The sequence below is a fragment of the Equus asinus genome, chromosome 8 (genome assembly GCF_041296235.1).
Source record: "Equus asinus isolate D_3611 breed Donkey chromosome 8, EquAss-T2T_v2, whole genome shotgun sequence".
NCBI classification, from domain to species: domain Eukaryota; kingdom Metazoa; phylum Chordata; class Mammalia; order Perissodactyla; family Equidae; genus Equus; species Equus asinus.
The window spans coordinates 28,011,692-28,032,394 of NC_091797.1; the positions used below are offsets into that span (position 1 = coordinate 28,011,692).

General features: G+C 39.7%; 1 protein-coding gene across 1 annotated transcript in view; it reads left to right on the forward strand.

The window, feature by feature from the left end:
• STK38 (serine/threonine kinase 38) overlaps positions 1-19,290 on the forward strand; it is a 112,036-nt gene extending 92,746 nt beyond the window's left edge. Inside the window, exons 11-12 of the mRNA XM_070514998.1 lie at positions 7,430-7,560; positions 18,532-19,290. Coding sequence (XP_070371099.1) covers positions 7,430-7,560; positions 18,532-18,636 — 236 coding nt within the window. The 3' untranslated portion in view covers positions 18,637-19,290. The remainder of the gene's footprint in view (positions 1-7,429; positions 7,561-18,531) is intronic.
• Positions 19,291-20,703: the final 1,413 nt, after the last annotated feature.

The window sequence follows — 20,703 nt, forward strand, 5'->3', positions numbered from 1 at the left end:
GGTAAACACTTGAATCTCCTTCCCTTTGCTCCAGACTTCCTTACGTGAGCATCACGCCTTATCTCTTTCCATCCTATCTCAAAGGAAGGGGGGGATCCCCGTCTTGTTCAAAGCTAATCCTTCCATGTGTTTTCATTCTCATTGCTCCTAAACCTCCGGGACTTTGCCTCAACAATTTGCCCTACTCTGTCTTCCATTTTCCATCATTCCCACTCTGGTTCCTCTCCTCAGCCTACAAACCTCCTCAGGACTCTCAACTTAGAAAATTCCTTCAACATGCGTCTTCCTCTTGCCTGTTCTCTCTCGTTCCTTCATCAGGTCGCCTCTTGGAAGAGTAGTCTGCAAGTGTTGATGCCAAGTCTAGTCTGGTAGCTCAGATTCACACCTCACTGTTGGGCAATCTTCCTTTTATCCTTAGTGCATCAGCAGTTCCCTTTTGCTATCCTTCAAACCTGGGTGATACCAGCGATCTGTTTTTAAAGGAGCAGTTTGTCCTTGGTAAGAGACTTTGAGTTTTTCTGAGATTGATTAGTTGTCCTGCTAAATTTAAGCAAGTTATTTTAAGTTCTGGTGAGGTGGTTTGTCTCTGAAAAAGGGAGGTGTGTGTTTTCCAAGCTGGAAGCAGAAGGTCCAGCATGAGGAGAGGCCGAGATTCCAGTACCCTCATCCTCGTTTTTGTCCACCTGTTGTGTCAGCATTCCAAAGGTAAAAGGTTGTGCAAACACCCTCTTCAAGGCATTTAGGGGTGGTGGCTACCAGCAGTAAAGTCTGTATGTACTGCAGTGATTTTCCCTGAGAATAATCACTTCCCAGTAACAAAACAAGGGGCTAAAGCTGCAATTACTTAAATTATGCATAGTTGTATAGGTAAAGTATTGCAAAGTTTAACACAGAAGAATATCCTTTTGGAAGGAGCTATAACAAAATTTCTTCAGTTTAAACAAGCCGTATTTTAATTTGCTTCACATTTGCACCATAAACTTCCTATTTGACGTTTTACTGTTTTCTGGACTTTCTCATTGCCTTTCTTCCCCTCCCCGAAATGATTTGTAGTTACGATATCCTTAAGTTTCCCCCAATTTTTAAATACTATCTCTTCTATCAAATCTCCCTTCCCCGGGGACTTCCCTTCCAGAGCCGACCTCTTGCTCTCTCCTGTAGTTACTCCAGAGGCCTATTGTGCCATTGTCATCTAGGGACTTCCCTTCACGTGGGTTGGATCCACCTTTTCTAAATCTTCTGTCCTCTTCTCTCTTGGTTTATTCATACTCTGTTTACGCTGCCGTACTGGAATACTTCCTCAAGAGGCTTCCTAAGAAATTGTGTATGGGAGAAAAACTTCCTGTTTTTCTATCCACGTTCCATTTGCACGTCTGCAAATGTCTTTATTCACCTCTCACATATTACTGAGAGTTTAGCGAGGCATAGAATTCTAGGGTGAAAGTCATTTTCACTGAAATCTTTGAGGGCAGGAATTGTTCCATTATAGTCTAGGCTCCATTGTCGATGGGAAGTCAGTCGCCAAACTAATGTTTCTCTTTGGAGATGTTTAGCACTTCCTTGTGCTTGGTGTTTTGAAATCTCACTGTGTTCCAGAGGTGAGGTTTTTATTTCCTCATTTGTTGTCTGGGAACTTGGTGGGGCTTTTTTTTTTTTTTGGTGGGACTTTCTAATCTGGTTTGGCATCCTTCAGCTCTGGGAAGCTGTCTTGTACTCTTTGTTTTGATAATGTCCCTCCTATCTCTCTTCCTGGGATTCCTGTTAATCAGATTCTGTTCTTTCCTTATTGGCCCTCAATATCACCTATTTTTCCTCTCATATTTTTCAATTTCTGATGTTTTTCTGAGTGATTTTCTTGACTTTACTTTTTCAGACCATCAATTGTATTTTTAAGTTTGGCAATCATATTTTAAAATCTGCAAGATTTTGTTCTAGGGTTATTCTTTTTTCATAGCTTTCTCTTTTGTTTCCCTAATGTAATATTTTCTTAAATCTCTCCAAACATATACATTAGAATTTGTGAACATTCTCCTCGTTCTCCTGAATTATATGTGTTTTCTTCAGATTATGGTTTTGTTTGTTTTCTGGTATTTTTCTTTCTGTGGTTCTCAGTTGCTTGGTGACCTTTGTTATTTTAAAGAAATATGGACTGGGTAACTTGTATGGGTTTTGTCTCTGTTATGTGAGTGGGGCTGTTTTCTCAGGCGGTAGCAGTAGCTAATATTTACATTGTGTTTATCTGTGTTCCAGGCACTGGTCTGTGCAGGTTAAATATATTAACTCATTTAATCATCTCAACAACCCCTCTATGAGGTAGTCACTGTGGTATTTCATTAAGTTTAATATTCTATCAATTGTAAGGTGTATCATTATTTTGTTTACTTACTGAGAAGGTAAACAATGCTGTTGAAATATGACGTGCCATAGATTATCAAACACATTTTGATTTTGGAGGCATTAAAGAAATCTTAGAATTGATGAAATAATACATGCATTACTATTCCCATCTTACAGTTGAAGAAACTGAGGCATAGAGAGGTTAAATAACTTGCCCCAGGTTACATAGTTGCATATGAGAATAAATTCTGTAGCAGATTTTACATTTGACTCCAAGTTTTCTGGCTTCAGAATTGTACCATTACGCCTGACTGCCTCTCCAGGGCTCCCCTCTGAGTGAGGACTCAAATGGGGCACGAGAGGGCTCTGAGTTGGGGAGGCTGTAGGGAGGTGAATTAGGGAGCTGGCTTTCTGGCCCCAGGTCCCCCAAATGCCAGAACAAGGAGACGTTTAATCTGAGGCACCAATATTCATAAAGAAGCTTTAGCTTTCTCCACAAGATTTGTTCTCTTCCATTAGAAAAGAGCGGTCTGGGTTCTTTTGCCTGAAATCTATGCTGGGTACAGTGGGCTGAAGGTGTCAAGGGACCAAGTGGCGCAGTCGATCTCCAGCAGACTTCTTGTCAGTAGTGTCTCCCTCTCCCAGCCTCAAGGTCTTGGAGTAAATGGGTTTCCAAGCCGCAGGGCCCCTGTGGTAGGTTCTTGACGCTTTCTCTGCGTGGCTCCTTGGTCCATATCTTGTCTCACCTCCTTTCTGCCTTCCAGAAACATGTACAGATCTCTCATCTGCTGCTGACCTTGCCTCCCATTCTCTTCACTGTTGTGGTTTTATTCTTCTTTATACTTTGATTTTGATGAGGTCTTGGGAGGAATTAGGAGAAGTGGAGAGGCCAATGCTTGTGCTCAGTCTTGAACCAGACGACCTTTGTTTTTAGTGAACACAATCAAGATTATAAAAGGATGACCGCCAAATGAGAAAATAAAATATTTGCATTATAGCTGGCAGTGGACAAGCACTCACAAAACCTTAAGAGTGTGTTTGCCTAAAAGTTTTCTAAATCTAACTGAAGAAACAGCTGGACAAGTTTCTCATATTGGATTCTCAACATACAACGTTTTTAGAAGTTCCAATGCATTGAGGCGTATTATTTGCTTTAGAAGGCGTTATTCTTGCAAAAAGATTAACCACGAGATTTTTCCAAATTCCTTACTAGGTCATTTAGACTATGATTTTATTTTCACAATTCAGTGTGGATATATACATATTCACACAGCTTTTCAGCATGAAGTGAGATACTTTTTTTCCTCTGGATATTACAAATTCAATACTTGGGAAATAATACCGAGTTTTACTTTTTTATTTCATTCATTTCGATGATCTTGTTGCAAGACTTCTCACTTCTCCAATATATGATCACTTTAGAGCTTTGATTTAATGATGTCTTTCCTGTTATCTTATTTATCTTATAATGTTGCTTATAATACAGTAGTATACCTATTTTATTTTATAAATTTCTTTTATAAAGAGAGTTATACCAACTCTCTTTAGCCAGCAAATAATGCCATACATAGGTTGAGTACAGCAGAGCTCTCAAACCATTTTGCTTTCAACATTTATGAGGAATGAGTAAATGGCCAGAACCAAAAATATAAGCCACTAATATCAGCAACTTAACTTTTAAATTTCACTTTCAGAGTTTGTCCTGAAGCTGATTTATAGCCAACACAATCTCCTACACAGTTTTTTCTACATCAGACATCTCTGGACAATGGTAATTGATGTAGATATTTATGATTATTTGTTTGGTTGCAGGGAAGAGAAACCTACTGCGGTCACCTCCAGAAAGCTGTGGTTTCTAACGAGGATGCTTATGAAAAAACCCTGAACTTAGAGGGTTTGGGTTCTGAGGCAGTTCTCGGGGCCAGTCTGGTTTTTTTTTTTTTTTTTGAGTCTTGGTTTCTTTCTGAGTGTCTGCCCAGTTCTTCTCTATCAGCCAACTTTCCCCCACCCCACCCCAACTCCTTAAATGTTTTCTTCCTCTTCTTAATTTTTACTTGCAAATGGCTTTGACTTATCCTGGGCCCAACGTAATCCTGTGACATTCCTCATCCCGCTGCCAACTTTTTCCTTAGTCTCCTGAGTCTACATTGAACAGAGAAGAAGCTGACATTGAGCAGAGAGGAAGGGACCTTGTTGTCTTTTGGAACTGGGTTCTGAGTACCTGGCCAGCCAATGGATTATTTGTTGTTAGGTCAGGTGTCCATCTCTGATCCAATCAGCTGTGGCCTGGGGTTGGGGTGGGGTCATGTAGGAAAGAACCTGATTGGTTAGGCAACAGGACAGATTCTCTTGGAAGAGGGTGTGGGCAAGTAAGACAACGATTAACATCTTTAATACAACGACCCTATGGGGTGTTTCAGGATTCTGAATCATCATCATCATCATCAACACAGACACACAGATACACAGACACACACACACTGTTATATTCTGTATACCGTAGTCAAACAAGTAACAATGCCCACTAGTACATTTCAGAAGGAAATTTTCAACAAGAGTTGACAGATGGTTCAGAAACACCATTTTTCCTGATTCCCTTTTTCCCTCTCTGACTCTTCGTTCTCAGTCCTTTTTGTGGACTTCTGTTCCTTTGCCTACCTTGTTAACTGCTAGTGTTATCTGTTATCTATCTAGCTGATGACAGGGTCTGTCATCAGCTATACAAACTCGGAAATCTCTCATCTGCTCTCCTGCATTTTTATTGAATAAATGAATGAATGCTGATTCTTAAATCTTTAGCTTAATTTCTGACATCCCCTGAGCTTCAGATATTATCCAGATGCCTGCTAAGATGTCCTACAGGTACCTTAAATTTATAAATGAAGTCGAATTTTCTTCTTTCTCTTTCTACCCGCCTCCTCCACCTGCCGTACCTGTCCTCCTCCGACCCCCATTCTCTGTACAAGCTGCTGGTACCACCACCTTTCTAGTCTCCTGAGCCGGAAAAGTAGGGATTTCCCTTTCTCTCAATTTTCTCGTCTAATCTATTACAGAATTCCAGCCTATTCTGCTTCCTAAATACTTATAGAATCTGTTCTGACCACTCCACTTCTGTTAGTACTGCTTCAGTTCAGGCTCTGATGCTGAGGTTAAGAGCATTCGCTGTGCAGCCAGACAGACCTGGGTTTACGTGGTGGCTCTCACGCTCACTGGCTTTCATACCCTAGGCAGGTTACTCAGTCCCTCCAAACCACCAGTCCTCAAACTTAGTTGCACATGGGGACCAGCTGGGGAGCTTTAAAAAAAACCAATGCTTGGTCCAACTCCCAGCATTCTGATTTCATTGCAATGGAGCGAGGCCTGAGCCTTGGGAATTTTAAAAGCCTCCCCAAGGGATTCCAAGGTGGAGCCAAGTTTGCAAAAGCACTGCTCTAAACCACAGCTCTCTCACCTGTGATATGGGGTAATGACCTCATGGGGATCATGGTGAGGGAGTAGTCAGTAAAATGATGCATGTATGATCTGGCCTGTGGTAAGCATGCTGGTTATTGTTAGGCAACGCCTGCCATCTCTCCCCAGGACTTTGGCAGTAGCCTCTAAATGCATTCCCTGCTTTAAGACCTACCAGTCTCCACTCTGATCCCAGAGGGAAGTGGCTAGCAGGCAAATCCGATCATGTCATTTCTTTCTTAAAACCCTTCAGTGGGTCCCCTACTCTACTGGATAAAGCCCAAGCTGCTTACCGTGCCTTCAAGATTTTGCTCTTGCTGACCCTGTTAGCTGTCTCCTGTCACTCCCTGCCTTTCAACAATAGCACTACCTAGAGTTTATGCACAAAACCTCACTGTCTGTCACCTTTGCTCATGTGATCCTTCTGCCCAGAATGTCCTGTTTGCCACTCCCTCCCAGCTGGCCCCCGCCCCCGTCTCTCTCTTCTGTCTAATTCTTATTCATCCTTCATCCTTCAAGACTGAACTCCGATATCGTCTTCTTTGGGACGTCTTCCCTGACTCCTCTGTGCAGACCCTGCTCGTACTGTAACATGTTGAATTGTAGTTTGTGTCTCTCTCCCACTAGACTCTTTGAGGACACAGCTTATTCTTTCAGTACAAAGCCTGAAAAATCAAAGTCCTCAAATTTTATTGAAATGAAATGGGTTCAGTGCAAAACTTGCTCTGTCTATGAAGCCATGCTTATATCTACTTTAGCCCAAGTTTATTTCCTCCTCCTCTGTATTCCTAAGGCACTTGGGAATTGTTTCATCCTTAACCAGTAGGTTGTAAGGACAGAAACCTTGTCTTTATTCTTTATAAGTTCTGCAAAGCCCAAGCATAGTAGTTTACTCATAGTCTTGCCTAAAAACACTCATCGGTTGCTGGAAGCAAATAAGGTTTGGAGGAACTCATTCAAGGATCTTGGGAAAAAACATTAAATGGAAAAAATCTATTTTAAAAAACTGTAAAGATCTAGACCTGTGCTGCCCAGTACAGTAACTACTAACCACACTTGGTTGTTAAAAACTCGAAATGTGGCCAGTGTAATTGAGGAACTCAATTTTAAGTTTTATTTAATTTTAATTAATTTCAGTTTAAAAACTGATACTTAATTGCTGGAAAAATTTAAGTATGTTTGGAACAACTTAGATATATGAATCTACTTTTTTAACACTAAACTTCAAGAAATCTAAATACAGATCAAAGTTTTCCAATGAAAAGTTAGTACCTGAATCGGGATGTGCTGTAAGTATAAAATAAACACTGGATTTCGAAGACTTACATATAATAAAAAGAATGCAAAACATGTTAATACTTTTGTATTGATTAATGCTGTAATGATAATATTTTGGATATATTGGCTTAAAAATTAACTTTACCTGATTTTACTACTAGAAAATTTAAAATTAATATCTTGCAGCTTGAATTATCTTTCTATTGGACAGAGCTGATCCATTCCAACACAGGTCTTTGCTTTTTGATAACCGTTAGGATGATGAGATTTCATCCCTCTCATTGTCTAAGACAGTTTTTAGTGACTAGTGGTGGGTGATTTGGTAATGGAATTATCTCTTTTGAACTCTTTTCTGTCAATGCAGATCACAATCCACCTTCTCAGCCCAAGGAGAATAGCATTAGCCAGAACCATCACCAGGAGGAAGTAATCCACAAGATGGCCATGCAGCTGAGAAACGTTGGAGACAGCATTGATCATAGGATGGTTCAAGAGGTGAGGCTTCAGTTTCCCCAGCAAGGGCCTGTTGGGTAGGAGGAAAGAACAAACAGAACAATGGCTACCAAGTGCCTGGGATGCCCAGGAATGAACAGAAGACATGGATTAATAGTGTCTGGATCACCAAACATTAGAACTGAAAATTGTGAACCTGAGTCAAAGCCAGTGTTTCATCTCACACTTGCTTCTCAAACTGTGGTCCATGGACTAGCCACGTCAGCATCACATGGCAGCTGGTCAGATGTGCGATAGCTCAGGCTCCAGCCCACAACACTGGAATCAGAATCTGCCTTTCTACACACACCCCAGGGGATTTATGTGCACACTAAACTGTGAGAAACTTTGCTCCACACCCTCAAACTAGGATGCACATTGGAATCACCTGTGGAGTTTAAGAACTACAGGTGCCTGGGCGCCACCTCAAGAGATTCTGATTCAATTGGCATGAGGTGTTGGCTGCGCATCAGGCATTTTAAAAGCTTCCCAGGTGAATCTAATGCTCAATGAGGGAAGAGAAACTCTGCCTTAGATTGTGGTTATCCCCCTGAACTGACCCAGAGGTTACAATCTAAGCCCCACTCTGCTGATTTCGTAGTTTCTCCTGATTATCCTAAGAGGTAAGAAGGGAAAACAGGAAAGAATAATGATTACTGTTTGAAATCTTAGGGGTGATGAAAGCCAATGCCTGTAGTTGGCAGCAGAGAGAGATTGATCCCCTGGGGCTCCGTGTTGGGCAGGTGGCTGCCCCTCAGGGCCTAACTTCTTGCCCTTAAATTCCCCTGTCCTCAGATGATTTCTTGTTCATCACTGCTGCTGCCAGCATGCTGGCTTCAGGAGTGTCATGTCCTCTTTCACGTTTTGGTCCCAATGTGGACCATCCGTGGCCTTTCCCTCAAACAAAACATCCCCTGAGACAAAACGTGAATGGAAGGTCCCAACAACAATGCTCCCGAAAGCAAGAAGGAAACAGAGTATATAAACACAAGTAAAATGTTTGATATACCAATTTCATTCGAATAAATATTTATTGAGTGCCTACTATATGCCAGACTCAGTTCCAGGCACTGGTAGCTAGAGCAGAGAGCAGGACAGAGATGAGCCTGTTCTCGTAGAACTCATAATCCACGAGGGAGACAGAGGAACCAATGAACAGTCTAGTCAGACAGGGATGTGGGCTCTGAGGAGGATTAGAGGGCACTGAGTGACGGAGAGTGACTTGGATGGGCGATCAGGGGAGGCCTCTCTGGGGAGGTAATATTCAAGCAGATACTGGAAGTGAGGGAGTGAGCCATGGGAACACCTATGGGAAAGTGTTCCAGGCAGAGGGAACAGCAAGTGCAAGGCCCCTGTGACAGGAACAGGCTTAAGGAACAGCAAAGAGGCCAGAATGGCTGGAGTGGAGTGAGGTGAGGTCTGCGAGTTGGCCTCGGTCTTAGAGGTGGTGGAAGGTGTTTGGGTTTTACCCTAAATACCAGGGAAGCTTCTGGAGAGGGAGAGCAGGAGAGTGCTGTGAGCTGATTTGCATTTAGAATGGAGACTGGGTACATGCAGAGAGTAGGCTGTTGTGAAAATTAAATGACAGAATCTGTGTAAATCACTTAGAACAGAGCCTGACTCACAGAAAATAATCAATAAATGTTATCTAAATCAAATAATTAGTTTTTTGTCTTTGCTCTTTCAGTCTTTGGGGTTGCACGCCTCTTTGCCGAGTATCATTATTACAGCATCCTCGTGGTGTTCACCACGTCCCTTCTGTGCTATGGTTTCTTCCGAAAGTTCTCACTGATGACTGTACTTGAAGAATTCTAGGAAAGTCCTTAGTTCAGCTTTCCTGCTTCTTTATCAGCTAGTTCTCTGAATACGTGTGGTTCCTTCTAATTTTTTTCTCTAAAGAAGAGAGAACAAAGTATGACAAATCACAACCGTCTATTTTCTGCATTTGCCTGAACCCAGTCAAGAGGTCACTGCTCTGCATAACCTCCTTTTCCATTTTTCTCTTTCTTACTTTCCCTTACCTTTTAAGCTGTAATTTACTGTCTTAAATTTACCTCTGCAGCTCAATAAATTGACACTAAACTGCCCCAGCTTTTCTTTCTTTCTTAAAAATAACTTTATTGAGAAATAAAATTCACATACCATTGAGAAATAAAATTCACATACCATACAAATAAAATTCACAACCCATTTAAACTGTATGATTACTTTTTAGTATATTCACAGAATTGTACAACCATCATCATGATCAATTTTAGAACGTTTTCATCACCCTAGAAAGACACCCCAAACCCAATAGTCACTTCTTATTTCCTCCCAGCCCCACCAATCTACTTTCGATCTCTATGGATTTGCCTATTCTGGACATTTCATGTAAATGGACTAGTATGGTATGTGGCCTTTTGTGTCTGGCTTCCTTCACTTAGCATAATGTTTTTTTCAAGGTTCATTCACATCATATATCATTTATTAGTACTTCATTTCTTTTTATGGCTGAATAATATTCCATTGTATGTATATATTACATTTTGTTTATCCATTCATCAGTTGGACATTTGGGTTGTTTCCACTTTCTTACTATTATGAATAATGATATGATGAACATTTGTGTAGAAGTTTTTGTGTAGGTATATGTTTTTAAATCTTTTGCATGCGTACCTCAGCGGGGAATTGCTGGGTCATATGACAACTCTATATTTAACTTCTTAAGGAACTTCCAGACTGTTTTCCAAAGGGGCTGCACCACTTTACATTGTGGCCCGTCAGCAGTGTGTGAGGGTTCCAGTTTCTTACATCCTTGTCAACATTTGTTATTAACTGTCTTTTTGATTATACTAGCCTAATGGATGTGAGGTGGTCTCTCATTGTGGTTTTGATTTGCATATCCCTGATGGCTAATGTTGTACGTCTTTTCATGTGCTTATTGGTCATGTGTATATCTCTTCAGAGATATGTCTATTTGGGTCCTTTGCCCATTTTAAAATTGGGTTATCTTTTTATTATTGAGTTGTAAATATTCTTCATATATTCTAGATGTAAGTTCCTTTTCAGATATGTTATTTGCAAATATTTTCTCCCATTCTGTAAGTTGTCTTTTCACTTTCTTGATGATCTTTGAAGCACAAAAGTTTTAAATTCTGATGAAGTTCAGTTCATCTACAGTCATGTGTCACTTAGCAATGGGGATATATTCTGAGAAATGCACTGTAGGGGGTTTCATCATTGTGGGAACATCAGAGAGTGCACTTACACAAACCTAGATGGTATAGCCTACTACACACCTAGGCTGTATGGTATAGCCTTTTGTTTCTAGGCTACAAACCTGTACAGCATGTTACCGTACTGAATACTGTAGGCAATTGTAGCACAATGCTAAGTATTTGTGGCCGTAGACATATCTAAACAGAGAAGGTACGGTAAAAATATGTCATAAAAGATAGAAAATGGTACACCTGTATAGGGCACTTACCATGAATGGAGCTTGGAGGCCTGGAAGCTGCTCTGGGTGAGTCAGTGAGTGAGTGATGAGTGAATGAAGGCCTAGGACATTACACTACTGTAGACTTCACAAACAATGTACACTTAGGCTACACTAAATTTATAAAAAATATTTCTCTTTGTTCAATAACAAATTAATTTTAGCTTACGCTAACTTTTTTACTTTATAAACTTTAAATTTTTCTTAAACTTTTTGCCTCTTTTGTAATAACCCTTAGTTTAAAACCAAACACATTGTACAGCTGTACAAAAATATTTTCTTAAATCCTTATTCTATAAGCTCTTTCCTATTTTTAAAATTTAAAAATTGTTTTTGCTTTTTAACCTTTTTTGTTAAAAACCAAGACACAAACACATACGTTATCCTAGGCCTACATAGGATCAAGATCATAAATTTCCCTGTCTTCTGCCTCCACATCTTGTCCCACTGGAGGGTCTTCAGGGGCAATAACATTCATGGAGCTGTCATCTCCTATGATAACAATGCCTTCTTCTGGAATACCTCCTAAAGGTCCTGTCTGAGGCTCTTCTTGAGGTAGCGTCACTCTTCTCAGAAATGTGTCCATGGTGGTTTGCTTGGTTTGTTTGTTTTTTTCATCATAGATTTGTTTGTAAGTAGATAACACACCATGGACATTCCTCTCTGTTAATGAAAACTTTTTGGTGTCAGGGTCCATGTTCTCAAACTTTTTAAGGAGCCTGTTGAGAACTGCAACATCTTCTGCTAACCCCTTCACTGTGAATTTTCTTGGGGGTTCTTCTTTTTTCTTCTTCTGCAGTTTCCATTTCTCTGGCCTCTTCTTCAGCTATTTGTTTCTGTTCCAGTTCCAACAAGTCCTCGTTAGTCAATTCCTCAGGAACCGCCTCTAGGAGCTCCTCCATGTCATCCTCATCCACACCTAGGTTAAGGTTGTTTGCCATCTCAACGACAGCCTTGTTGATTTTTGCAACCTCTTCATCCTTGGCAAATCCTTTGAAATCACAGATGAACCTCTTGAGTATCTTCTTCTAGATGCACTAGGTGATAGGAATTTTTCAGCTCAATTATAATCTTGTGGAACCACTGTCATACATGCGGTCTGTTGTTGAATGAAAGGTTGTTATGTGGTGCGTGACTGTATTTTTTCTTTTGTTACTAGTGCTTTTGGTGTCATGTCTAAGAAACCATTGTTGAATCCAAAGTCATGAAGATTTATACCTGTTTCCTTCTAAAAGACTTATAATTTTAGCTCTTAAATTTTGGTCTCTGATCCATTTGGAGTTAATTTATATCTATGGTGTGAGTTTAAAGTCCATCTTCATTCTTTTGCATATGAATATCCACTTGTCACAGCACCATTTGTTGAAAAGATTACTCTTTCCCTATTGAAATTGTCTTGTTACCTTTGTGGAAAATCAATTGACTGTAAATGTAAGGATTTATTTCTGGACACAGTTCTATTCCATTGATCTGTGTGTCTATCTTCACGCCTGCCCTAGCTTTTCTGGCAGCGTTTTACAAAGCTGGCTTTGACCTAGAGTTTTAAAGCTATCTTGTCCTGTGCCACAGAACTGCACTTTTGAATACTTTTAAATAGACCACAGCACACTTTAGAAATAATTTTAAAAATTCCTCCTAAGTTTGGCTCTAAGATGCTAAAAGCTTTACTCCGCAGCTTCAAGGCTTAAATCAAGCAACTTTAACAGAATTTCAAATCTGTCAAGGTGCATTTCTTTCATGTATAGTCGTCATCGGTTCACCTTTTGTGCTCTGTTTAATTAAGTGTTCACATTGATTCCCCAGATGCCTTCCTGCTGTTGATGGTTTTCAGACTTGGTCTTGGAACGCCCCAGCAAGGAGCTCACCAAGTTATGTTTTTGTCTGCTGAGTTGATTGTTCCTGAGCTGCCACGTAGCTTGTTTTCTTGTTCTTTTCACTTAAGCAAGTGTTCTGCGTTTTCAAATGGGCCTTGATTCTTAAAATAACATCTTCTATTTTGCTTTTTTAGTTATAAGGGGTTTTGATTCAAGGATCTGGTCTTTTTAATTTAAATCTAGAGCATAGAATTTTCCTAGATAAAAAGCATGTTCTAAAATAGTCTTCCCATCGCTTTTAGGATCTTAAATGTGTCTTTGAAATTTTTCTCCACGAGACTCTCCTTTTGGGTTCTAGAAACTGCCCCCTCCCCGTCCCTACAGGCCTAGGAGTGGCAACAACACTGATGTTATTAGTGCCGGTTTGCACCCCCCTCTGTCGTTGGCCCAATCTTTGTAGATTGTCTCTTCATTTAACCCTCCCTGAATTATCCTAATTTGAGTGTGCCGTTTGTTTTCTCTGGGACCCTGACTGATGCAGTAATGTATAGGGAATTTCTTAGTTTGTTAGAAAGAGGGACGAGAATCTAACGTTTATTAAACAGTTTCTTCCAGGTACTCTTTGAGACAATTTTACGTGTTTCATTTAATTTCCCAATTACCCTATGAATTATTATCACAGGTATTTCCATGGAACCAGTTGTGGTTCAGAGAGGTTAGGTAACCTATCTTAGGTCACTCAGCAACTAAGTAGCAAAACTGGAATTTAAATATATGAGCATCTGACTCAGTGCTGTATACATTTTCTCATCTGCCTTGCTGGAAGGAAATTCATTCAATTTCCTAATTGATATCAACTATAAAAGGGAAGAAATCCTTTAATGGTTCCCAGTTACTGGTAGGACAAAGTCTAAATTCCTTAGCCTGCTGCTAATGGTTTATCATTCATTCATTTATTCAACTAATATTTACTGAGCACCTACTGTGTGTCAGACTCCATTTAAGTATGGGAGATATGGCAGTGATCAAAAGAGACAAAACTCCCTAATCTCATGGAGTTTATATTCTATAAGGGAGACAAAAAATAAACAAACAAAGTATATAGCTTATCAAAAGTGACAAATGTTTTGGAGAAAAATAAAGCAAGGAAAGGGATGAGGAGTATTAGGGGGTTTACAGTTTTAAGTAGAGGAGTTATGGGAAGGACTCGCTGAGGAGCCTAGTTCTGAGCACGGCCTTTACAGAGGTAGGAGAGGGAGCCCTGACATCTGGGGGAGAGCAGTGGAGGCAGCTGGAGGACAAGATTGAGGCAGGAGAATGCCTGGCATGTTTGAAGAATAGAGCAAGGAGGCCAGTATGGCTGAAGTTGAGCAAGGGCGAAAGTAGTAAAAGATATGGTCAGACAGGTGGTGGGGGCCCGGTCAGGTAGGGCCTGGAGGTCAAGTAAGGACTTTTCTTCTGACTGAGGCTGAACCATAAGGGAGCACTGAGCGGAGGAGCCACATTTCAACAGTCAACCGAAGCTGCTGGGTTGCGAATAGACTGCAGGAGGGGCAGGGACAAGCGTTTGTCGCCGACCCTTGGCCTCCCTCTCCTGATGTTCCCCTTTAACTGTAGAAACAGTGGCATTTGCTGTGCTCTTTGTCACCTCCAACTTTGCTCACATTTACTCCCCTCTTCACCCATCTAAGTCTATCCATTCTTCCAACCCCAAAGCAAACCTCCTTGCTTCTTTGAAAGGACTAAGAAAGTGCTCTGGGAAGCTGGAGGAAGAGGTTATGAGCCCTGAGAAGAATGCCCCCATTTGCTGATGGTTAAGATAGGAAAACACGGGGAGAGGAAAACTTCCCGGGGCGGCATGGAGGGTCTGGACGTTGTAGAAGAGACCGAGACAGACTCCTCCGCTCATACAGTTTGTAAAGCAGCCCCAGAAGCCGCTGTGCAGCGTTGATTGAATTAGTATTAACATTGCATCTCTAGCTTTGACTTATTCTATTGCTTTTTGTTAAACCTCTCTCTTTTAAAATTTTTTTTTATTTTATTGAGGTCATAATAGTTTATAACATTGTGAAATTTCAGTTGTACATTATTATTTGTCAGTCACCATGTAAATGTGCCCCTTTACCCCTTGTGCCCATCCCCCGACCCCCTTCCCCTCTGGTAACCACTAATCTGTTCTCTTTGTCCATGTGTTTGTTTATCTTCCACATATGAGTGAAATCATGCCGTGTTTGCTTTTCTCTGGTTGGCTTACTTCACTTAACATAATACGCTCAATATCCATCCATGTGGTTGCGAATGGGATGATTTTGTCTTTTTTTATGGCTGAGTAGTATTCCTTTATGTATATACATATATGTATATATACAACATCTTCTTTATCCATTCATCAGTCAGTGGGTACTTGGGTTGCTTCCACATCTTGCCAATTGTGAATAATACTGCAGTGAACATAGACCCCTATGTGCATAAGTCTCTATGAATTGTTGATTTCAAGTTCTTTGGATAAATACCCAGTAGTGGGATAGCTGGGTCATATGGTAGTTCTATTTTTAATTTTTTGAGAAATCTCCATACTGTTTCCCATAGTGGCTGCACCAGTTTGCATTCCCACCAGCAGTGGATGAGGGTTCCCTTTTCTCCACATCCTCTCCAACACTTATTATCTCTAACCTTGTTAATTATAGCCATTCTGATGGGTGCAGGGTGATATCTCAGTGTAGTTTTGATTTGCATTTCCCTGATGATTAGAGATGTTGAACATCTTTTCATGTGCCTCTTGCTCATCTGTATATCTTCTTTGCAAAAATGTCTGTTCATATCCTCTGCCCATTCTTTGATCAGGTTGTTTGTTTTTTGTTGTTCAGTTGTGTGAGTTTTTTATATATTTTGGAAATTAACCCCTTGTCAGATATATGATTTGCAAATATTTTCTCCCAGTTGGTGGGTTGACTTTTTGTTTTGAGCCTAGTTTCTTTTGCTTTGCAGCAGCTCTTTAGTCTGATGAAGTCCTCCTTGTTTGTTTTTTCTTTTGTTTCCCTTGTCTGAGTAGACATGGTATTCAAAAAGATCCTTCTAAGACCAATGTCAAAGAGTGTACTGCCTATATTTTCTTCTAGGACTTTTATGGTTTCAGGTCTTACCTTCAAGTCTTTGATCCATTTTGAGTTAATTTTTGTGTATGGTGAAAGATCATGGTCTTACTTTCATTCTTTTGCATATGGCTGTCCAGTTTTCCAAACACCATTTGTTGAAGAGACTTTCCTTTCTCCATTGTTTGTTCTTAGCTCCTTTGTCAAGGATCAGCTGTCCGTAGATGTGTGGTTTTATTCTTGGGCTTTCAATTTTGTTCTGTTCATCTGTGTGTCTGTTTTTGTACTAGTACCATGCTGTTTTGGTTACTATAACTTTGTAGTATCTTTTGAAGTCAGGGATTGTGATGCCTCCGGCTTTGTTCTTTTTTCTTGGGATTGTTTTAGCTATTCGTGGTCTTTTGTTGCCCCATGTGAATTTTAGGATTCTTTGTTCTATTTTGGTGAAGAATGTCATTGGGATTCTGATTGGGATTGTATTGAATCTGTAGATTGCTTTAGGTAGTATGAACATTTTAACTATATTTATTCTTCCAACCCATGTGTATGGAATATCTTTCCATTTCTTTATGTCATCATCGATTTCTTTCAATAATGTCTTGTAGTTTTCATCATATAGGTCTTTCACCTTCTTGGTTAAATTTATTCCTAGATATTTTATTCTTTTTGTTGGGATTGTAAATGGGATCATATTCTTGAGTTCTCTTTCTGTTGGTTTGTTATTAGAGTATAGAAGTGCAACTGATTTTTGTAAGTTGATTTCGTACCCTGTGACTTTGATGTAGTTGATGATTATTTCTAATAGTTTTCTGGTGGATTCTTTAGGGTTTTCTATATATAAAATCATGTTGTCTGCAAACAGTGAGAATTTCACTTATTCACTGCCTATTTGGATTCATTTTATTTCTTTTTCTTGCCTAATTTCTCTGTCCAAAACCTCCAGTCCTATGTTGAGTAAGAGTGGGCACCCTTGTCTTGTTCCTGTTCTCAGAGGGATGGCTTTCAGTTTGTCCCCACTGAGTATGATGTTGGCTGTGGGTTTGTCATATATGGCCTTTATTATGTTGAGGTACTGTCCTTCTATACCCATGTTACTGAGAGTTTTTTTATTATAAATGGATGTTGGATCTTGTCAAATGATTTCTCTGCATCTATTGAGATGATCATGTGGTTTTTATTCCTCATTTTGTTAATGTGGTGTATCACATTGATTGATTTGCGGATGTTGAGCCATCCCTGTGTCCCTGGTATAAATCCCACTTGATCATGGTGTATGATCTTTTTAATGTATTGCTGTATTCAGTTTGCCAATATTCTATTGAGGATTTTTGCATCTGTGTTCATCAGCGATATTGGCCTATAATTGTCCTTCTTTGTGTTGTCCTTGTCTGGCTTTGGTATTAGGGTGATGTTGGGCTTGTAGAATGTGTTATGAAGTAGTCTACCTTCCTCAGTTTTTTGGAATAGTTTGAGAAGGGTAAGTATCAAATCTTCTTTGAATGTTTAGTAGAATTCTCCAGAGAAGCCATCTGGTCCTGGACTTTTATTTTTTGGGAGGTTTTTGACTACTGTTTCAAACTCTTTACTTGTCTGTTGGTCTATTCAGATTCTCTATTTCTTCTTGGTTCAGTTTTGGGAGGTTGTATGAGTCTAAGAATTTGTCCATTTCTTCTAGATTGTCCAATTTGTTGGCATACAGTTTTTCATAGTACTCTCTTATCATCCCTTGTATTTTCTGTGGTAGCTGTTGTAATTTCTCCTCTTTCATTTCTAATTTTATTTATTTGAGCCTTCTCTCTTTTTTTCTTAGTGAGTCTGGCTAAGTGTTTGTCAATTTTGTTTATCTTCTCAAAGAACCAGCTCTTAATTTAGTTTCATTTATCATTTCTACTCTTTTTTTGGTTTCAATTTCACTTATTTCTTTTCTAATTTTTATTATTTCCCTTCTTCTGCTGACTTTGGGCATTATTTGTTCTTCTTTTTATAGTTCTGTTAGGTTTAGTTTAAGATTGCTTATTTGAGACTTTTCTTGTTTGTTAAGGTGAGCCTGTATTGTTATGAATTTCCCTCTTAGGACCACTGTTGCTGCATCCCATATGAGTTGGTATGGTGTATTTTCATTTGTCTACAGATATTTTTTGATTTATCCTTTAATTTCTTCAATGCTCCATTGGTTTTTCAGTAGCATGTTGTTTAGTCTCCACATATTTGTCACTTTCCCAGCTTTTTCTTGTAGTTGATTTCTAGTTTCATAGCATTATGGTCAGAAAAGATGCTTGATATGATTTCAATCTTCTTAAATTTATTGAGGCTTGCCTTGTTTCCCAACATATGATCTATCCTTGAGAATGTTCCATGTGCACTTGAGGAGAATGTGTATTCTGCTATTTTTGGATGGAGTGTTCTATATATATCTGTTAAGTCTATCTGGTCTAGTTTTTTGTTTAATTCCACTATTTCCTTGTTGACTTTCTGTCTGGATCTATCCATTGATGTGAGTGAGGTATTAAGGCCCCCTACTATTATTGTGTTGTTGTTAATATCTCCTTTTAGGTTTGTTAATAGTTGCTTTCTCTCTCTTTTTAAACAGGATCTTCAGCAGGACGGCAGAGACGCACTGGCTCATTTTGTCTTAGTTTTCTTTGGAGGAGTTCACACGTTGCTGCGCTTTCTCTGGAATAACCATTTGATGTAGAAGGAACGTAAATGTCAAGTTCTTCTTTCCTTCTACTGTCTGAGAAAATGTGAATCCCCCCAGGACAGATGGGAAGAAGACCCTTCTCCCTCCCCCTCTCATTTTTACCCATCACTGTTGGTTTATTCCTGATTTGTTGGAGAACTGTGGACTCACTGGCAATTTGTCCGTTCAGAACTACCAACTCTGAGATGTCTGTGACTGCCTCACGGTAGAGCCCAGGGAATACTTAGGAACCCAGGAGGCCTTGCCATGTAGGAAACACCAGCACTGTGGGTGGTCCCAGTGCTCCTTGTAAGGAAACTTTGCACATCTCCTTCCATGAGAGAAATTGAACCTCATCCTCAAACAGGAGGTCACAGAAATGGGCGCTTGCTCCTGGGCCCCTCCCTGAGGACTAGGCTCTCCGGTGACCTGTTGGCCCCGTCTTGTTGCCCAGGTCCAGATCTGCAGTGCCTGGTCTTCCCCTTCACCTTTCTGGCTACCTCGAAGTCCCTTTCGCCCCTTTTAGAAGTATTACAAGTATTAAGAAAGTTTATTGTTATAATTATAAGTTTTATATATGCGTTTTGAGTTCTTTGTAGGAAAAGTGTTATTTAAAAAATGAAATAAATTTTGTTATTTTATTGAGCATGAAACACCTGTGCATATTTCTTCTGCGAGGGAGGGATTTCATTTATTCCTGCTCATATGGGTTCATAATTCTGTAGACTTTGATCATATGTAACATCATCTTTGTCCTTCCAAAGGGAAATGTCTATTTTTTCAGTCTGTCTCAGGCAATGCCTTTGTTTCCATCATCACCTAGGTTTTGGGTTGCTGGCATGGAACAGGTCCTAAAACTTCCTTCTTATTTGTTTATTTTATTTTTTTGAATAGGTATTTATTCACATAGTTCAAAAATCAAAACACTATAAAAAGGTTTATAATGAAAACCCTTGCTCTTATTTTCTATCCTGAATCCTAATTATGTTTATTAGTTTGTTATGTATCCTTCCAGAGTTTGTACAAATACCAGTTAAAAAAAAATATATATATTTACACACAAAAGGTAGCATGTAATACACACTGTTCTGTACCTTGATTTTTTTTGCTTGGCATGGTGGTCAGGCACTGTTCTAGGTATCTTAGTAAATGTTAATTCATTTACTCTTCATAACTACCTTATGACTCAGGTATTATTATTAGCTCTGTTTTATTGTTAAGGAAACTGAGGTAATAGTAGAGAGAGGCAGCGTAGAGCTTAACTAACTTGCTCAAGGGCACACAGCCAGTAAGTGGCATAGCTGAGATTCCAAGCCAGACAGGGTCCGCAGAGTCCCAGTCCCTCAGTGCTGTGCTGGACTGCCCCTTGGAGAGCTTGCCATGGTCCACAGAGAGCTCTGTCAGACGCGGCACTGTATTCTGCTAAATGGATGTACCATACTTTATTTCATCAGCCCCTTTTGTAATGGATGCCTGGGTTGTTTCCAATCATTTGGCATTATGAGCCGTGCTGAAACAAATAGCCATGGGCATTTTGAATACGTGCAGGTATATCTGTTGAATACATTTCCAATAGTGGGATTGCTGGGGGAAGGGTGAATGTCATCTGTGACTTTGCTACATCCTGATGTACTGCCCGCCATGAGTTGGACCACTTTACACATCCAGTGAAGGGCCCGTTACTTGCAGCCTCTCCAGCAGATTATGTTATTAAACTTATGAATTTTTGCCAAATTAATGGGTAAAAAATGATATCTCAGAATAATTAATTTGCACATCTTTTATAGTGAGTCTGTCTGAGCATCCTTTTCTATGTTCAAGGACCATTCGTCATTTTGTTTTATGTGGACTGTCTATACATATCCTTTGTCCATTTTTCTCTTGGGTTTCTGGCCTTGTTCTTACTGGTTTCTAGGAGCTCATGGTATATCACTGCTAAATCTTCTTTTTTCTTTCTTGGCATGGCTTTTTCTGTCTCCTGCCTCTAATTTTTTTTTTTTTTTTTAAAGATTGGCACCTGAGCTAATATCTGTTGCCAATCTTCTCTCTTTTTTTTTTCTCCCCAAAGCCTCCATGTACATA